The sequence below is a fragment of the Hyla sarda genome, chromosome 6, assembly GCF_029499605.1.
Source record: "Hyla sarda isolate aHylSar1 chromosome 6, aHylSar1.hap1, whole genome shotgun sequence".
NCBI lineage: Eukaryota > Metazoa > Chordata > Amphibia > Anura > Hylidae > Hyla > Hyla sarda.
Window position 1 is genome coordinate 7,102,933 of NC_079194.1, and position 15,940 is coordinate 7,118,872.

Genomic DNA, 15,940 nt, shown 5'->3' on the forward strand with positions numbered 1-15,940 from the left:
GCAGAGACTGAAGACCCTGCAAGGGAGAACAATCTGACGATCGAGGGACAGAGGAGACCTGTTCCATCGAAAGAGAATCGCCAGTTGAAGAGGGCGGTAATGAAACTGGGCAAAGGGTATGGCCTCCATAGTTGCCACCATCCGACCCAGGATTTTCATACAAGTGCGGATGGAGACTGATACCTGGGTCCGAAGGGAGCGGACCCCCGACCGGAGTGCCAGACGTTTGTCCGGCGGAAGACAAATTTGGGCAGAGGCCATGTCGAATCGAAGTCCCAGGAAGGTTAGAGACTGGGTAGGACGGAGGACTGACTTGTCCTGGTTGACCATCCACCCGAAGCGAGTCAGAGTGTGGAGAGTGACGTCCAGATTCTCCAGAGTCTGGGCTCTGGTTGGAGCCTTGATGAGAAGGTCGTCCAGATAGGGTATCACCGAGATTCCCCTCGACCGTAACAGGCCCATCACTGGCGCAAGGATCTTTGTAAAGACCCGAGGAGCCGTGGCTAGACCAAAGGGGAGGGCTACAAATTGAAAGTGCCCCTCCGGAACCGCAAAGCGGAGATACCGACGATGGCCTGGAAATATTGGCACATGGAGGTAGGCATCCTTGATGTCCACCGATGAAAGGAACTCCCCTTGTTCCAGGGACGCCACCACCGAACAGAGAGATTCCATTCGGAAGTGGCGGATGAGAAGGCGACGGTTGAGATGCTTGAGGTCTAGGATGGGTCGCACAGAAATGTCCTTCTTGGGGACCACAAAAAGATTTGAATAGAAACCCAGAAAACTTTCCCCTGGAGGAACGGGAACGATAACCCCCTGGAGAAGCAGAGACTGGAGAGCCGCTCGAAATTGCTTGAGCAGAGGAGGAGACGGGGGGGCCCGGGATTAAAAAAAAAATAAAAAATACCTCGGAAGGGAGGCGAATTCGATTCGGTAACCGTTGGACACCACATCCCTGACCCAAAAGTCCTGAACGTGTGAAGTCCAAATGTTTCGGAGAAGCAAGAGACGACCTCCCACCCGAGAAGAAACCGCAGGTGGGGGCCTCACTTCATGCAGAAGTGAGTTTGCGGTTGCCTGATTTGGGCGCAAAACGGCCGGACCGGTTGGAGTCCGACTTCCAAGACGGGCATGCCTGGAGCGAGGGAGCCTTCTTGTCCCGCGAGGGCGCCTGCTCGGACCCTTTGCTGGAGCCAAAGGTCCGAAAGGAAAAGGACTTCCTTTGGGAAGTAGGGCGAGCCTTATTTTGAGGTAACAAGGAACTCTTACCTCCCATTGCCTCAGAGATAATCTCATCAAAGCGTTTGCCAAAAAGACGGCCACCCGTAAAGGGAAGCTCAGTGAGAGACCTTTTGGAAGCGGCATCCGCATTACAAGCTTTAAGCCACATAGAGCGGCGGAGAGCCGGTAGGTGACCCACAGCAAAGGCAGAACAACGGGCTGCCTGCATGGAAGCTGCGCACAGAAAGTCCCCAGCTTTAGAGCATTGGAGAGCGATAGCAGATAGATCCTCTGGGGGAGATCCCGCTAAGATATCCTGATGGAGCTTTTGGCACCACTCCGACAGGGCCTTGGACACCCATGTCGAGGCGAAGATGGGAAGAAGAGAAGAGCCAGCTGCTTCAGAAGCAAACTTCGCTAAGGATTCTACCTTCTTGTCCGTGGGATCCTTGAAGGCAGCGGCATCTGCCAGAGGCAGTGTAGTTGCCTTAGAGATCTGGGAGATTGGTGGATCCACTGAGGGAGGGGAAACCACCTTAGCGACAAAGTCCTTGTCAAATGGATAACGTTCTTGAATTGTCTTGATTCCCGGGAACCTCTTGTCTGGATGTTTCCATGCAGATTCCAGAATGTCGTCAAAGTCAGCGTGAGAGCTGAAACTTTGAGGTGCTGGCTTAGCACGATGAAAGGATACTCCTGGATTGACATCTGAAGATCCTGGGTCCTCTAAGTGAAAGGTGTCTCTTATGGCTGTCACCAATGAGTTCACCGTTGCAATTGAGTCCAAGCGGTCCTCTGAGTCAGATGCCGGCTCGGAAGCTTTGTCCACCAGTTCACCAGGGGAATGTGAATGAGTAGAGGCAGTCCTGGAGGGTGGTGACCCAGACCGGGTACGCGGCTCTGGTGTGGCAGAGTGGCAACTCCGAGAACGTCCTCTGGAGGAGCGACGTTTGTGCCCAGATGACCGTGGGGGGGGGGCCGGACCCACGAGGGGAACGCTCACGTCTATCTGACGACTCAATGGAAGAGTCAGACGAGGCACCCCTAGTACGCTTGTGGGAGCGTGAAGCATTTGGAGACGAGGAGCTGGCCCTCTCAGAGGCGCAGGGAAGACCCCCTTCAAGGCGGACACCACTTCCCGGGAGGCCTCAGCCACCGAACGGGAGACTTGAGTCAAGTCAGCCATATACTGGGTCAGGGAAGAGACCCAGGCTGGTGGAGCGGCTGAACCCACCAGGATCGAAGGGGCATCAGGGGGTCTGGGGGAGCAGTGGAGCAGGCAGGGCAAGTGGGCTCAGCAGAACCAGACATCTTGGTATTACAGTGCTTACAGAGAAAGTAAGTCACTGACGTTCCAGGTTTCTGATTAGAGGGAGGAACAGCTCTGGGTACGGACATAATGTGGGAAAAGGAGACAGGAACTTTCTCACCCTAGTCTGTGTCCCCTGTCAGCTGCAGTGAGGAGAACTCGCTCCGTGCAGCTAGAGTAAATGAACAGGCCAGCCAATAGCAAGAGAGGGGCGTGCCTGAAGCAAGGCAGTAACTAACTGACCCCTTCTCACTGAAAATCGCTCCCACGGCGCTGATTGGAGGCTGCTTCGCGCCTCTGAGAGCTCCCAGCCTTGTGGGTGGAGCTACAGACCGGCCAAAAAGAACTGTCATGGCGCCCGCTCCTTGTCCCGAGCGCACATGTAAGCCGCATATGGGCTTGGGGGAATAGAGCGGGCGATCTAAGCTCCGGCAGAGACTGCCGGCGAAAGGGAAAGTAAGCCGGCGCTGAAGCGCACGGCTCATAGCAGCGCCGCGGCTGTCAGCTGCGTATAAGGCGCTGTCGGCAAAGCGAAAGCAAGCCGGCGCTGAGAGCGCCCGGCCCGAAACAGCGCCGCGGCTGACAGCCACATATAAGGCGCTGTGGAAGTGGTTGCACCAAGCACACACACACACACACTAAAGTGAAGTGCCCCATATTACATGCCCCCTAGGTGCCACTGCTCCCCCAGAATAAAGTGCAGCCCCCTGTATAATAAGCCAGCCCCATAACCTGAAGGTGGGCCAAAAACAGCGGTTCTCCAGAGGTTGCGAGTCCGTACCTCTGGAGAAAAAAAGGGGGGTACTTACCTCAGTCAGAAGAACTTACCTAATGGAGTCTTCAGTGAAGTCTTCAGTCAGCTTTAGTTACCTGCATCACGCCTGGCTGCTATGCGCAAGCGAGGCGAGCAGGGAAATAGGGGGACCTGGACCCATGAGGTACCAACCCAAGCGCTGACCGTTGGCGAGGGGGGGGGGGTGAACAGCACATACACGCAATGTCTGTGCCCACTTACTCGCAATGGGGAAACAGGGAACCGGAGTCTCTGAGTCCCCACCTGAAAACAGAAAAGAAAAGGGAATAAAAAAAAAAACTAATATGTCCCTATACTAGGAAAATAAAAAATCAGAAGACCTGGTCTGGAGAAAACCGGACCATGTCCACCTCCTTCAGACACTAAGCTTAAACTGATTAGCTCAGAGTCTGAAGGTGGGTATATCCTGCTGGGAGGAGCTGACTTTTTTTTTATTACCATAGTGTCACACCTCCTAGAGACAGCAGCATACACCCACGGCCTGTGTCCCCCAATGGAGCCGATAGAGAAATATATATATATATATATATTTTTTATTTTTTTATTTTTTTTTTTACAGAATTTGGTTATGTGTAGACAAGTAAATATACAGACCTCAGTTCTGCGATAAGTGATTTGCTATTCTCGAGATTTGACTCCTTTATGTTTTCTGACATGTTTCTTCTTATAGGTTCTGAAAAGTCTTTCTGTAAATACATTTATATAAAAAGAAGTGATCAGATAAAGGTAAAGTGTTACTGTCATTTGACTAAATGTTTGACATGTTGCCCAGACATGTTAAAAGTGGAGATTGCACCAGGTCTCACTCCTGAGACCCGCTGCTGTTGTGAGTTACAACCAAAAGAAGTGCCTCACTCCTCAGGCAGTGGAGCGTGCTGCTGAAGTCTTCGCAGAGTTATAACTCGCAATCGCAGCAGGTCTCAGGAGTGAGATCCGATGCAATCTAAACTTTACACATGTCTGGTCAACTTGTCAAAAGTTGTTTTAAATGACAGCGATGCTCTAAAGGTGTACCCCGCCCCAAGACATCATAACCCTATCCAAAGGACCCCGTCAATCTCAGCTGCAGCACCCCAGACATCCGGTGCACGGAGCTAACTTGGCTCTGTGCCGGATGACTGGCGATGAGGGGTGGAGGCTTGTGATGTCAAGGTCATGCACTGCTCATGAAGTCACAGCCATGCCCCCTCAATGCAAGTCTATGGGAGGGGGCGTGGCCAAGACATCACGAGCGGGGCAGGGAGTGATGTCACGAGCCTCCGGCGCTGAACCCAGAGTTCTAAACGAATGCCAGGTGCAGCATGGAGATCACGGGGGTCTCCAGTGGCGCAATCCGCAATCAGACATCTTATCTAGGGATCGACTGATTATCGGTTTCGCCGATATCTGCAGATATTCACGATTTTGGACGTTAATCTGATAATGACGCGACCCCCCCACCCCGGCCAGAGACCACAGCCGCCGCTGCCTCATTTCGGGTTTTATAATTACCTCAACGCGACGTCTCCGTCAGTGCGCACAGTGACAGCTCAGGACGCAGCCAGAAGTAGCGCGGACCCTGGGCCCCGGGAACAGGTAATTATAAAACCGGGAATGGGGGAGGCAATGGGGCAGCGGCGGTGGTTGGACTAAGGACCGGCATGGGGAGAGAAGCGGGCGGAGGCGGTCTCTGGGCAGAGGATAGGTGGGGGGGGGGGGGGGGGTCAGCGGTGGTGGTAGGACTCAGGAGGATCCCAGGACAGGCAGGGGGAGAGAAGCGGGTGGGTAAGATGTCTGGGGGGGTACCCCTTTAAGGCCTCGTACATTCTTTCCTGTATAATAACTCTCTTCAGCTTCATTATTTGATACAAAAGGGGATCGTGACTTACAAATCTAACTGACCTGTAAATGTGACTCTATGTCCTCTGACTTTATTCGGTTCTGGTTCACTTTTTCTGCGATGTACTCTTTTAACTCCTTGTTTTCCTGCAGAAGACTAACGTTGTTAGTCAGCACCTTCTCTTTATTTTCCAGATCGCTCTCAAGTCTCAGGACCCTCTGATTAGACTGAGTCAGGAGAGAAATAAGCTCTAGATTCTTCATCTCCACACTTTTCTGTTTCTCTTTCTCCTCTGATGTTTCAGACATGATCTTTCTGAAATGGGGAAAAAAAAGCGAATTCACAATATAAATTGCTACAATTTTCTATCACAGTTTTTAATGTTGTAAATTAAAGGGCAGCTCCGATCCTGAGTTAACCCAGTAGCCGCTGCGGTCACTGTGACCGCGGCATCTATTAGGGCTACAGAGGGAAGGAGCTCCCTCTGTCACAATCGGCGCTCTGCAAAGTGAAAGCAAAGCGCCGATGGTTGCCATGGCAACCGGAGGACTGACAGCGGCCTCCGTTGTCATGGCAACATGAGTGATCAGTCCCTACCTCAGTCCCTACCTAAGTCCCTAAGTAAAAAAATAAAAAATAAAAATAAATAAATAAATAAAAGCGTGAAAAAAGTGAAAAAGAAATAAAAAGTTAAAAAAAATATAAAAATTTGAAAAATTATAATAAATTTGAAAAATAAAATAAAAAAATTGAATAATATAATAAAATAAAATTATATATAATACACCCCAACACACACCCACAAATAGTCCGCGCCAAAAACGTCAACATGTCCCGCAAAAAAAAAAAAAAAAAAAAAAAAAAAAAAAAAAAGAGTCCTCACACAAGTGCGTCAGTGAAAAAATTTAAAACGTTATGGCTTACGGAATACGGCGACTTACAAACATGATTTTTTTTTTTTACTAAAATAGTTTTTATGCTATAAATGAACTAAAATATTTAAAAAAGTATAGAAATTTGGTATCGCCGTAACCGTATCAACCTGCAGAGTAAAGTTAACATGTCATTTATACCGCATGACGAACGACCTAAAAATTTTTTTTATAAAAAACAACTGCAGAATAGATATTTTCATGTATACCACCTCATAAAAAATAAAATAAAAACGATCAGTGTGTCACATGTACCCCGGAATGGTACCAATGAAAGCATCAAGAAAATATCCTAAACTAAAAGGACTCCCCAAAATCCACACAGCACGCCTTCATGTCTGAGGCCTGTGTGAGAGACACGTAGCGCACAAAGGCCACATATGGGATATTTCTAAGTACGTCAGAATTCAGGGAATAAATCTTGAGTTGTATTTCTTTGTCTGTCAACACCCACTGTGTTACAGAAAAAAAAAATGGATAAAAATGAAAAATCTGCAAAAAAATGACATTTTAACATTTAGCCTCCACTTTGCTTTCATTTCTGTGAAGCGCCAAAAGGGTTAAAAAGAGTACCTGTCATCATCTAAACTTTCCCTGATCCTCCTCCCCATCTGTCCCCTTCTCTAACTATGCCTATCCCTGTGTTTATTGAGGTTTAAAACGCTGTGGAAATACCTTTTTTTTATCCCTCTTCATTAGCTCAGGAGCACTGTCTTTCTGAGGGGTGGAAGGAGGCGGGTCCCGGCAGGCATGATGTCACATGAAGCCTGGCCGGGACTCTGCTTCTGCCAGTCTTCCTGTATGCTGCTCTCCCTCTGCAGCAGTGTTTCCCAACCAGGGCACCTCCAGCTGTTGCAAAACTACAACTCCCAGCATGCCCAGACAGTCAACAGCTGTCCAGACATGCTGGGAGTTGTAGTTTTGCAACAGCTGGAGGCACCCTGGTTGGGAAACACTGCTCTGCAGTGTGCATACAGACTAAGTACAGGGGAGGGACGGCAGCGTCTGTCTGTCTGTCTCTCTCTCTCCTGTGTCTCTCTGCACTAAAAAGTCAATGCTGAGAACCAGGGGCTGAGGGAGCAATTACAGAGGCAGTAATTAAGATGAATGTCGGGGGGGGGGGGGGGGGGGCACAGAGCAGGGAGTGCAGTGAGATAATACAATGTATCAGATAACGTGTGGTGAGGGGCAGGGAGAACACAGAGCAGGGGGGAGGGGGAGGTGATTGGCTGTTATATGAGAGGCATGTGCAGGCTTGTAGCTCAAATGCTGGGAGCGAGTCCTGAGCTGAGAGTACTGAACTTCCTGCGGAAGGACCAGAACCCTTTCAGCATTAGTCCTAAAAGCTGTACACTTACTATGAAAAGCATAGGATGCTGCCTGCAGACCAGGCATAGAGGAGAGACCCCTAGTGGCCAAAAGTATAAAATGAAAAAACTGGTATAAATATTAATATTTTTTAATGAAGATATATTACAATATCTCTTCATTAACGATTATGAACAACATATTAAAAGTTTTTGTTGATGACAGGTACTCTTTAACCCCTTAAGGACCAGGCCATTTTACACCTCAGGACCAGAGCGTTTTTTGCACATCTGACCACTGTCACTTTAAACATTAATAACTCTGGAATGCTTTTAGTTATCATTCTGATTTCGAGATTGTTTTTTCGTGACATATTCTACTTTAACATAGTGGTAAAATTTTATGGTAACTTGCATCCTTTCTTGGTGAAAAATCCCAAAATTTGATGAAAAATTTGAAAAATTAGCATTTTTCTAACTTTGAAGCTGTCTGCTTGTAAGTAAAATGGATATTCCAAATAAAAAAAAAATTTAATCACATATACAATATGTCTACTTTATGTTTGCATCATAAAATTGACGAGTTTTTACTTTTGGAAGACATCAGAGGGCTTCAAAGTTCAGCAGCAATTTTCCAATTTTTCACAAAATTTTCAAACTCAATATTTTTCAGGGACCAGTTCAGGTTTGAAGTGGAGTTGAAGGGTCTTCATATTAGAAATACCCCACAAATGACCCCATTATAAAAACTGCACCCCCCAAAGTATTCAAAATGACATTCAGTCAGCGTTTTAACCCTTTAGGTGTTTCACAGGAATAGCAGCAAAGTGAAGGAGAAAATTCACAATCTTCATTTTTTACACTCGCATGTTCTTGTAGACCCAATTTTTTTATTTTTACAAGGGGTAAAAGGAGAAAATTTATACTTATATTTGTAGCCCAATTTCTCTCGAGTAAGGACATACCTCATATGTCTATGTAAATTGTTCGGCGGGCACAGTAGAGGGCTCAGAAGCGAAGGAGCAACAAGGGGATTTTGGAGAGTACGTTTTTCTGAAATGGTTTTTGGGGGGCATGTTGCATTTAGGAAGCCCCTATGGTGCCAGAACAGCAAAAAAAAAACAAAAACACATGCCATACCATTTTGGAAACTAGACCCCTTGAGGAACGTAACAAGGAATAAAGTGAGCCTTAATACCCCACAGGGGTTTCACGACTTTTGCATATGTAAAAAAAAAAAAAAAAGATTTTAAGGGTTAATAGCAGAAAAGACCCCCCAAAATTTGTAACCCCATCTCTTCTGAGTATGGAAATACCCCATGTGTGGACGTCAAGAGCTCTGCTGGCGCACTACAATGCTCAGAAGAGAAGGAGCACCATTGAGCTTTTGGGAAAAAAATTGTTTGGAATGGAAGTCAGGGACCATGTGCGTTTACAAAGCCCCCCGTGGTGCCAGAACAGTGGAACCCCCCACATGTGACCCTATTTTGGAAACTACACCCCTTACAGAATTTAATAAAGGGTGCAGTGAGTATTTACACCCCACTGGCGTTTGACAGATCTTTGGAACAGTGGGCTGTGCAAATGAAAAATAAAATTTTTCATTTTCACGGACCACTGTTCCAAAAATCTGTCAGACACCTGTGGGGCGTAAATGATCATTGTACACCTTATTACATTCCGTGAGGGGTGTAGTTTCCAAAATGGGATCACATGTGGGTATTTATTTTTTTGGGGTTTATGTCAGAACCGCTGTAAAATCAGCCACCCCTGTGCAAATCACCAATTTAGACCTCAAATGTACATAGTGCGCTCTGACTCCTGAGCCTTGTTGTGTGCCTGCAGAGCATTTTACGCCCACATATGGGGTATTTCTGTACTCAGGAGAAATTGCGTTACAAATTTTGGGGGTCTTTTTTTCCTTTTAACGCTTGTGAAAATAAAAAGTAAAGGGCAACACCGGCATGTTAGTGTAAATTTTTTTATTTTTTTACACTAACAAGCTGGTGTAGCCCCAACTTTTCCTTTTCATAAGGGGTAAAAGGAGAAAAAGCCCCCCAAAATTTGTAGTACAATTTCTCCCGAGTACGGCGATACCCCATATGTGGCCCTAAACTGTTTCCTTGAAATACGACAGGGCTCCGAAGTGAGAGCGCCATGCGCATTTGAGGATTAAATTAGGGATTGCACAGGGGTGGACATAGGGGTATTCTATGCCAGTGATTCCCAAACAGGGTGCCTCCAGCTGTTGCTAAACTCCCAGCATGCCTGGACAGTCAGTGGCTGTCCGGAAATGCTGGGAGTTGTTGTTTTGCAACAGCTGGAAGCTCCGTTTTGGAAACACTGCCATACAATACGGTTTTCATTTTTATTGGGGGGACAGTGTAAGGGGGTGTATATGTAGCGTTTTACTCTTTATTATGTGGTAGTGTAGTGTTTTTAGGGTACATTCGCACTGGCGGGTTACGGTGAGTTTCTCGCTAGAAGTTTGAGCTGCGCAAAAAATTTGCCGCAGCCCAAACTTGAAGCAGGAAACTTACTGTAAGCCTGCCCGTGTGAATGTACTCTGTACGTTCACCTGGGGGGGGCAAACCTCCAGCTGTTTCAAAACTCCCAGCATGTACTGACAGACCGTGCATGCTGGGAGTTGTACTTTTGCAACAGCTGGAGGCACACTGGTTGGAAAACCTTCAGTTAGGTTCTGTTACCTAACTCAGTATTTTCTAACCAGTGTGCCTTCAGCTGTTGCAAAACTACAACTCCCAGCATATACTGATCGCCGAAGGGCATGCTGGGAGATGTAGTTATGCAATAGCTGGAGGTACGCAACTACAACTCCCAGCATGCCGAGACAGCTGATTGCTGTTTGGACATGCTGGGATTTGCAGTTTTGCAACATCTGGAGGGCTACAGTTTTAGAGAACACTGCAAAGTGATCTCCAAACTGTGGACCTCCAGCTGTTGCAAAACTACAATTCCCAGCATGCCCTGACAGCAAACAGTTGTTTGAGCATTCTAGGAATTGTAGTTTTGCAAGATCTGGAGGGCTACAGTTTAGGGACCACTATATAGTGGTCTCAAACTGTAGCCCTCCAGCTGTTGCAAAACTACATATTCCAGCATGCCCAAACAGCTGTCTGGGCATGCTGGGAGTTGTAGTTTTGCAACATCTGGAGGGCTACAGTTAGAGACCACTGTATAATGGTCTCAAACTGTACCCTCCAGATGTTGCTAGGCAACTCACCGGCTTCCGTCGGATCCAGCCGCACGTCATCGCCGCCCGCCGATCTCCGTCGCCTGCAGCCTCCGACGCCCTCCCGGATCGGTAAGTGGATCTTCGGCGCCGGTCCCCGTCACTTTCCCCGTCCTGCCCCGCCTATTGTGGGAGGGCAGGACGGGAAAAACGAAAGTAAACCCTCCCGCCCCCGATCTGCTATTGGTGGTCGCGTCTAGACCACCAATAGCAGGGATAGGAGGGGTGGCAACCATGCCACCTCACTCCTATCGCTTCAGGGGGATCGTGGGTGTCTTAGACACCCGCGATCCCCCTTACATTCCGGGTCACCGGGTCACTATAGACCCGTAATGACTCGGAATCGCGCAAATCGCAAGTGTGAATTCACTTGCGATTTGCCGAGATCGCCGACATGGGGGGGTCTGATGACCCCCCTGGGCATTTGCATGGGATGCCTGCTGAATGATTTCAGCAGGCATCCCGCTCCGATCCCCGCCCGGCACACGGCGGGGACTAAAACTGCCCATGACGTAAATGTACGTCCCTGGTCCTTAAGACCCAGGGTGTCGGGACGTACCGTTACGTCATGGGTCCTGTAGGGGTTAATAAACTTCTTTAATGTCATTCTGACTACTTTAAGGGGTGCAGTTTATCAAATGAGTTGATTTATGGGGGTATCTAACATACAGGCCCCTCAATTCCACTTCAGAACTGAAATGGTCCCAGAAAAATCAGATTTTGAAATTTTCTTGAAAATCTGGAAAATTGCTGCTAAACTTATAAACCTTCTAACATTCTAATAAAGTAAAGTAATGTTTATCAAATGATGGGAACATAAAGTAGACATATTGATGTGAATTAATCAATGTGGTGCGATATGACTATCGTACGAGCAGAAAATGTAAAGTCTAGAAAAATGCTAATTTTTCATTTTTTTCGCCAAATTATTCTTTTTTTTACAAGAACCGCTGAATATACCAATCAAAATTTACCACTAATGTAAAGTACAATATGTCACGAAAAAAAAAAACAATCTCTGAATTGGGTTGATAAGTAAAAGCATTCCAGTTATTACCACATAAAGAGACACACGTCAGATTTGAAAAAAAGGCCTTGGTCATTAAGGTATAAAGGGGCTAAGTAATGAAGGGGTTAAACAATATGCCACAATTTACAGAAAACATTGATGAACCTTAAATGCTCCCTGTTGGTTTCCAGCTCATTGTCCAGATTCTTGCACTTCTCCAGTAATTCCTCCCGCTCTCTTACACAGGTCTGCAGATTCTTATTCATCAGATCTCCTTCAGTCTTAACCTGAAATAGAAAAGGTAATAAGAAAAAACTAAACATTATGTTTTTCATCTAAAAAGATTCCATTCTCCAAAGGAAAAAAAAAACTCAATATCATAATTGAATAGACAATTCAGTCCTAACAAGTTATGTACAGTCACCCCCCGACATGCGATGGCCCCGACATATGATAAAATCGACATACAATGCTTTTATATGTCGGGGCCATCGCATTAACTGCTATCTGACAGCGCAAAATGCTTAAGCTGCTGTCGGATAGCAGTTTAAGCATCGCGGACAGGTTCACTTACCTATTCCCGCTGCTCCGGGTCATCTTCGCGATCCTCCGGCGTCTTCCGCATCTTCTCCAGGGTCCGGGCCTCGCTTTCCGGCGTCGTTATTACGTCACTACCCACGCCGCGCCGGAGCAGCAGCATAATAACGTCACCAGAAAGCGAGGCCCGGACCCTGCAGAAGATGCGGAACAAGCCGGAGGATCGCGAAGAAGACACCGGAGCAGCGGGACAGCATCGGGAGCCCCTGGGACAGCATCGGGAGCGGTGCGGACCTGGTGCGGAGCGGCGGGACAGGTGAGTACAGCTTCCTATACTTTACATTGCACGGATCCCTCGACATACGATGGATTCGACAAACGATGGGTCATATGGAACGAATTACCATCGTATGTTGAGGGACCACTGTATTATGTGTGTGGGAAAAGCAATTTCTGCCTATAGGATGAAGGTTAATTTTGCAGTATGCAACCTTGCTTTTCTTAAAGGGGTACTCCGCCCCTAGACATCTTATACCCTATACAAAGGATAGGGGATAAGAAGTCTGATCGCTGGGGTCCCGCCACTGGGGATCCCCGCGATATCGGCTGCGGTACCCCAGACATCCGATGCACCCCAGACATCCGAGTGAACTTCAAATGACTGGGATGCGGGGCGGAGGCTGTGACATCACAACCACGCCACCCAATGCAAGTCTATGGGAGAGGGCATGACGGCTGTCACGGCCCCTCCCATAGACTTGCATTGAGGGGGCATGGCTGTGACGTAACGAGCGTGGCCATGAGGTCACGAGCCTCCGGCGCTGCACCTGATGCTCTAAACGAATGCCGAGTGCAGCAGGGAGATCCCTGTGGCGGGACCACCGCGATCAGACATCTTATGCCCTAGCCTTTGGATAGGGGATACGATGTCTAGGGGTGGAGTACCCCTTTAAAGGACAATAGACATAACGTCATGGTGCGTGATACTTAGTGCACCATGACCTACATTTATGCCATATAATGACGGCGAGCACCGGACTAGTGCTTGCATCATGCATGGCAGGTCCCGTCTGATGTCAGCAACAAGGGACCTGCCGGTAATGGTAGACATCAGCGATCGCGTGGTCTTAGGGCCGGTCTACCCCTTTAAAGGGGTTCTCCTGTGCTTACACATCTTATCCCCTATCCAAAGGATAGGGGATAAGATGCCTGATCGCGGGAGTCCCGCCGCTGGGGCACCCAGTTTGTAATCAGTCCCCGGAGCGTGTTTGCTCCGGGTCTGATTACGGGCGACCACCGGGCCGATGGCGTGTGAAGTCACGCCTCCGCCCCCGTGTGACGTCACGCTCCGCCCCTCAATGCAAGCCTACGGGAGGGGGCGTGATAGCTATCACGCCCCCTCCCGTAGGCTTGCATTGAGGGGCGGAGGCGTGACGTCACACGCCGCCGGCCCGGTGGTCGCCCGTAATCAGACCCGGAGCAAACACGCTCGGGGACTGATTACAAACTGGGTGCCCCAGCGGCGGGACTCCCGCGATCAGGCATCTTATCCCCTATCCTTTGGATAGGGGGATAAGATGTGTAAGCACCGGAGAACCCCTTTAACGCCTTCATGACATTTTACCTACATTTACTACATTACCTACATAATATCAGTAAGTATATATTGTGCACACATTAAACATAAATACATGACAGTCCAGTCATACCGCTGATACCCCCTGGAAGCAGCGGAGTAGTGATAACTTTGATTTTATCTCTTCTTTCCCCTTGATGCTGCATTCCTGGGATAGCCCCTTTATCACCTGGACCCCCCCCCCCCCCAGCCCATTGGGACACAACTGCAGGGTACAATGGGTTGTCATGGCCTAGTGAAGACAATGTTCCTTACAGTTTCCAGCTTCTCGACCACATTCTTCTTGTACTGTTGGAAGGCTCGGGTCAGCTCTTCAGCGTTCAGCAGCGCTTCGTTTCTTTGTTTCTCTGCCCTGACATAAATAATCAGAGTTATCAACTAAACATGAAGGCAATGTACATGGGGACAGACATTTTTAAGTAAACTACGATTCTTTATTATAGCTTTATTAAACGTTGCGGTTCATAATCTGGAGCCTTATTAAAATCATTGGGTCAGTCCCTTTATTTTTTAGCTTCATGTGATCGGATCAACATGTTATGAAAGCGCACCTGCCGACCCCGAATACATAACATTAGGTAGGAAGTCTTCTCATCTCATTTTGGGAGACTTTTCCCAATCTAATCTCACAAGTAACAGATCTTCTTTTAGGTGGCTTAAGTGTTGAGTAACAGGATCACCACTCACTTTGGCTCCATACATGTTAATCCCCTTAGATGCTTTAGCCTGCGCAGCAAGTTTAAAGAACACAGGGGCTGCCCTTTATCATTCACTTCTCCCAATAGATCAGTTTGTATGGACCAGAGAGCATTAAATAGGCTATTCCAGAACGGTGTTTCCCAACCAGCAGTGATCCCCAGCTGTTGCAAAACTACAACTCCCAGCAAGCCCGGACAGCCTTTGGCTGTCCGGATGCTTGGAGTTGTAGTTTTGTAACAGCTGGAGACACACTGGTTTGGAAACACTGGTCTAATGCAACATTTCTCGTCCTGTATTTCTCCAACTGTTGCAAAACTACAACTCCCAGCATGCCCTAACATCTTTCAGTGTGGTCTGCTGCAACGTGCCCCAACCAAAGTCTCTTCTGCTGTTGCAAAACTAAAACTCCCTTCATGCTCTGACAACCTCGGTTTAATGTAGTTTGGATAAATAATTGGGACTACGTCAAATGGACGCAGGACAAGAGGCTACCTTATAATTCAGACCCGATGGTTAAAATTTTATAGTATGGTTACACATTTTATAGTGTCATCACACACTGTACTGGCTTCAGCATGTTTTGTGCTTGAAATACCCCTGACAGGAAGTTTTGTAGTCCTCTCATTGTCAGTGTGGTGTTGTGTCAGCAGCTCCCTGCTCCTCCCCCTCTCCTGACAGGAAGTTGTGTATTCCTCTCATAGTCAGTGTGGTGTTGTGTCAGCAGCTGCCTGCCTCCTCCCCCTCTCCTGACAGGAAGTTGTGTATTCCTCTCATTATCAGTGTGGTGTTGTGTCAGAAGCTGCCTGCCTCCTCCCCTCTCCTGACAGGAAGTTGTGTATTCCTCTCATTGTCAGTGTGGTGTTGTGTCAGCAGCTGCCTGCCTCCTCACCTCTCCTGACAGGAAATTGTGTAGTCCTCTCATTTTAGGTGAGGTGTCAGCAGCTGCCTGCCTCCTCCTCCTCTCCTGACAGGAAGTTGTGTAGTCCTCTCATTTTAGGTGAGGTGTCAGCAGCTGCCTGCCTCCTCCTCCTCTCCTGACAAGAAGTTGTGTATTCCTCTCATTGTCAGTGTGGTGTTGTGTCAGCAGCTGCCTGCCTCCTCACCTCTCCTGACAGGAAGTTGTGTAGTCCTCTCATTTTAGGTGAGGTGTCAGCAGCTGCCTGCCTCCTCCTCCTCTCCTGACAAGAAGTTGTGTAGTCCTCTCATTGTCAGTGTGGTGTTGTGTCAGCAGCTGCCTGCCTCCTCACCTCTCCTGACAGGAAGTTGTGTAGTCCTCTCATTTTAGGTGAGGTGTCAGCAGCTGCCTGCCTCCTCCTCCTCTCCTGACAAGAAGTTGTGTAGTCCTCTCATTGTCAGTGTGGTGGGGAAGCAAAGTGTTCTGGGGACTGTAGTACTGATCAA

General features: G+C 48.0%; 1 protein-coding gene across 6 annotated transcripts in view; it reads right to left on the minus strand.

The window, feature by feature from the left end:
- The window catches only part of CCDC18 (coiled-coil domain containing 18), an 89,731-nt gene that overhangs the window by 58,265 nt on the left and 15,526 nt on the right, over positions 1-15,940 (minus strand). For all 6 annotated transcript variants that reach the window (XR_008844728.1, XM_056523135.1, XM_056523139.1 and 3 more), the window contains exons 7-10: positions 14,096-14,192; positions 11,833-11,954; positions 5,229-5,481; positions 3,942-4,033 (exon numbers count right to left, since the gene is read on the minus strand). Coding sequence is in view for 5 of the 6 variants with exons in the window: in XM_056523135.1 (XP_056379110.1) it covers positions 3,942-4,033; positions 5,229-5,481; positions 11,833-11,954; positions 14,096-14,192 (564 nt within the window). In the remaining variant the exon portion in view is untranslated. The remainder of the gene's footprint in view (positions 1-3,941; positions 4,034-5,228; positions 5,482-11,832; positions 11,955-14,095; positions 14,193-15,940) is intronic.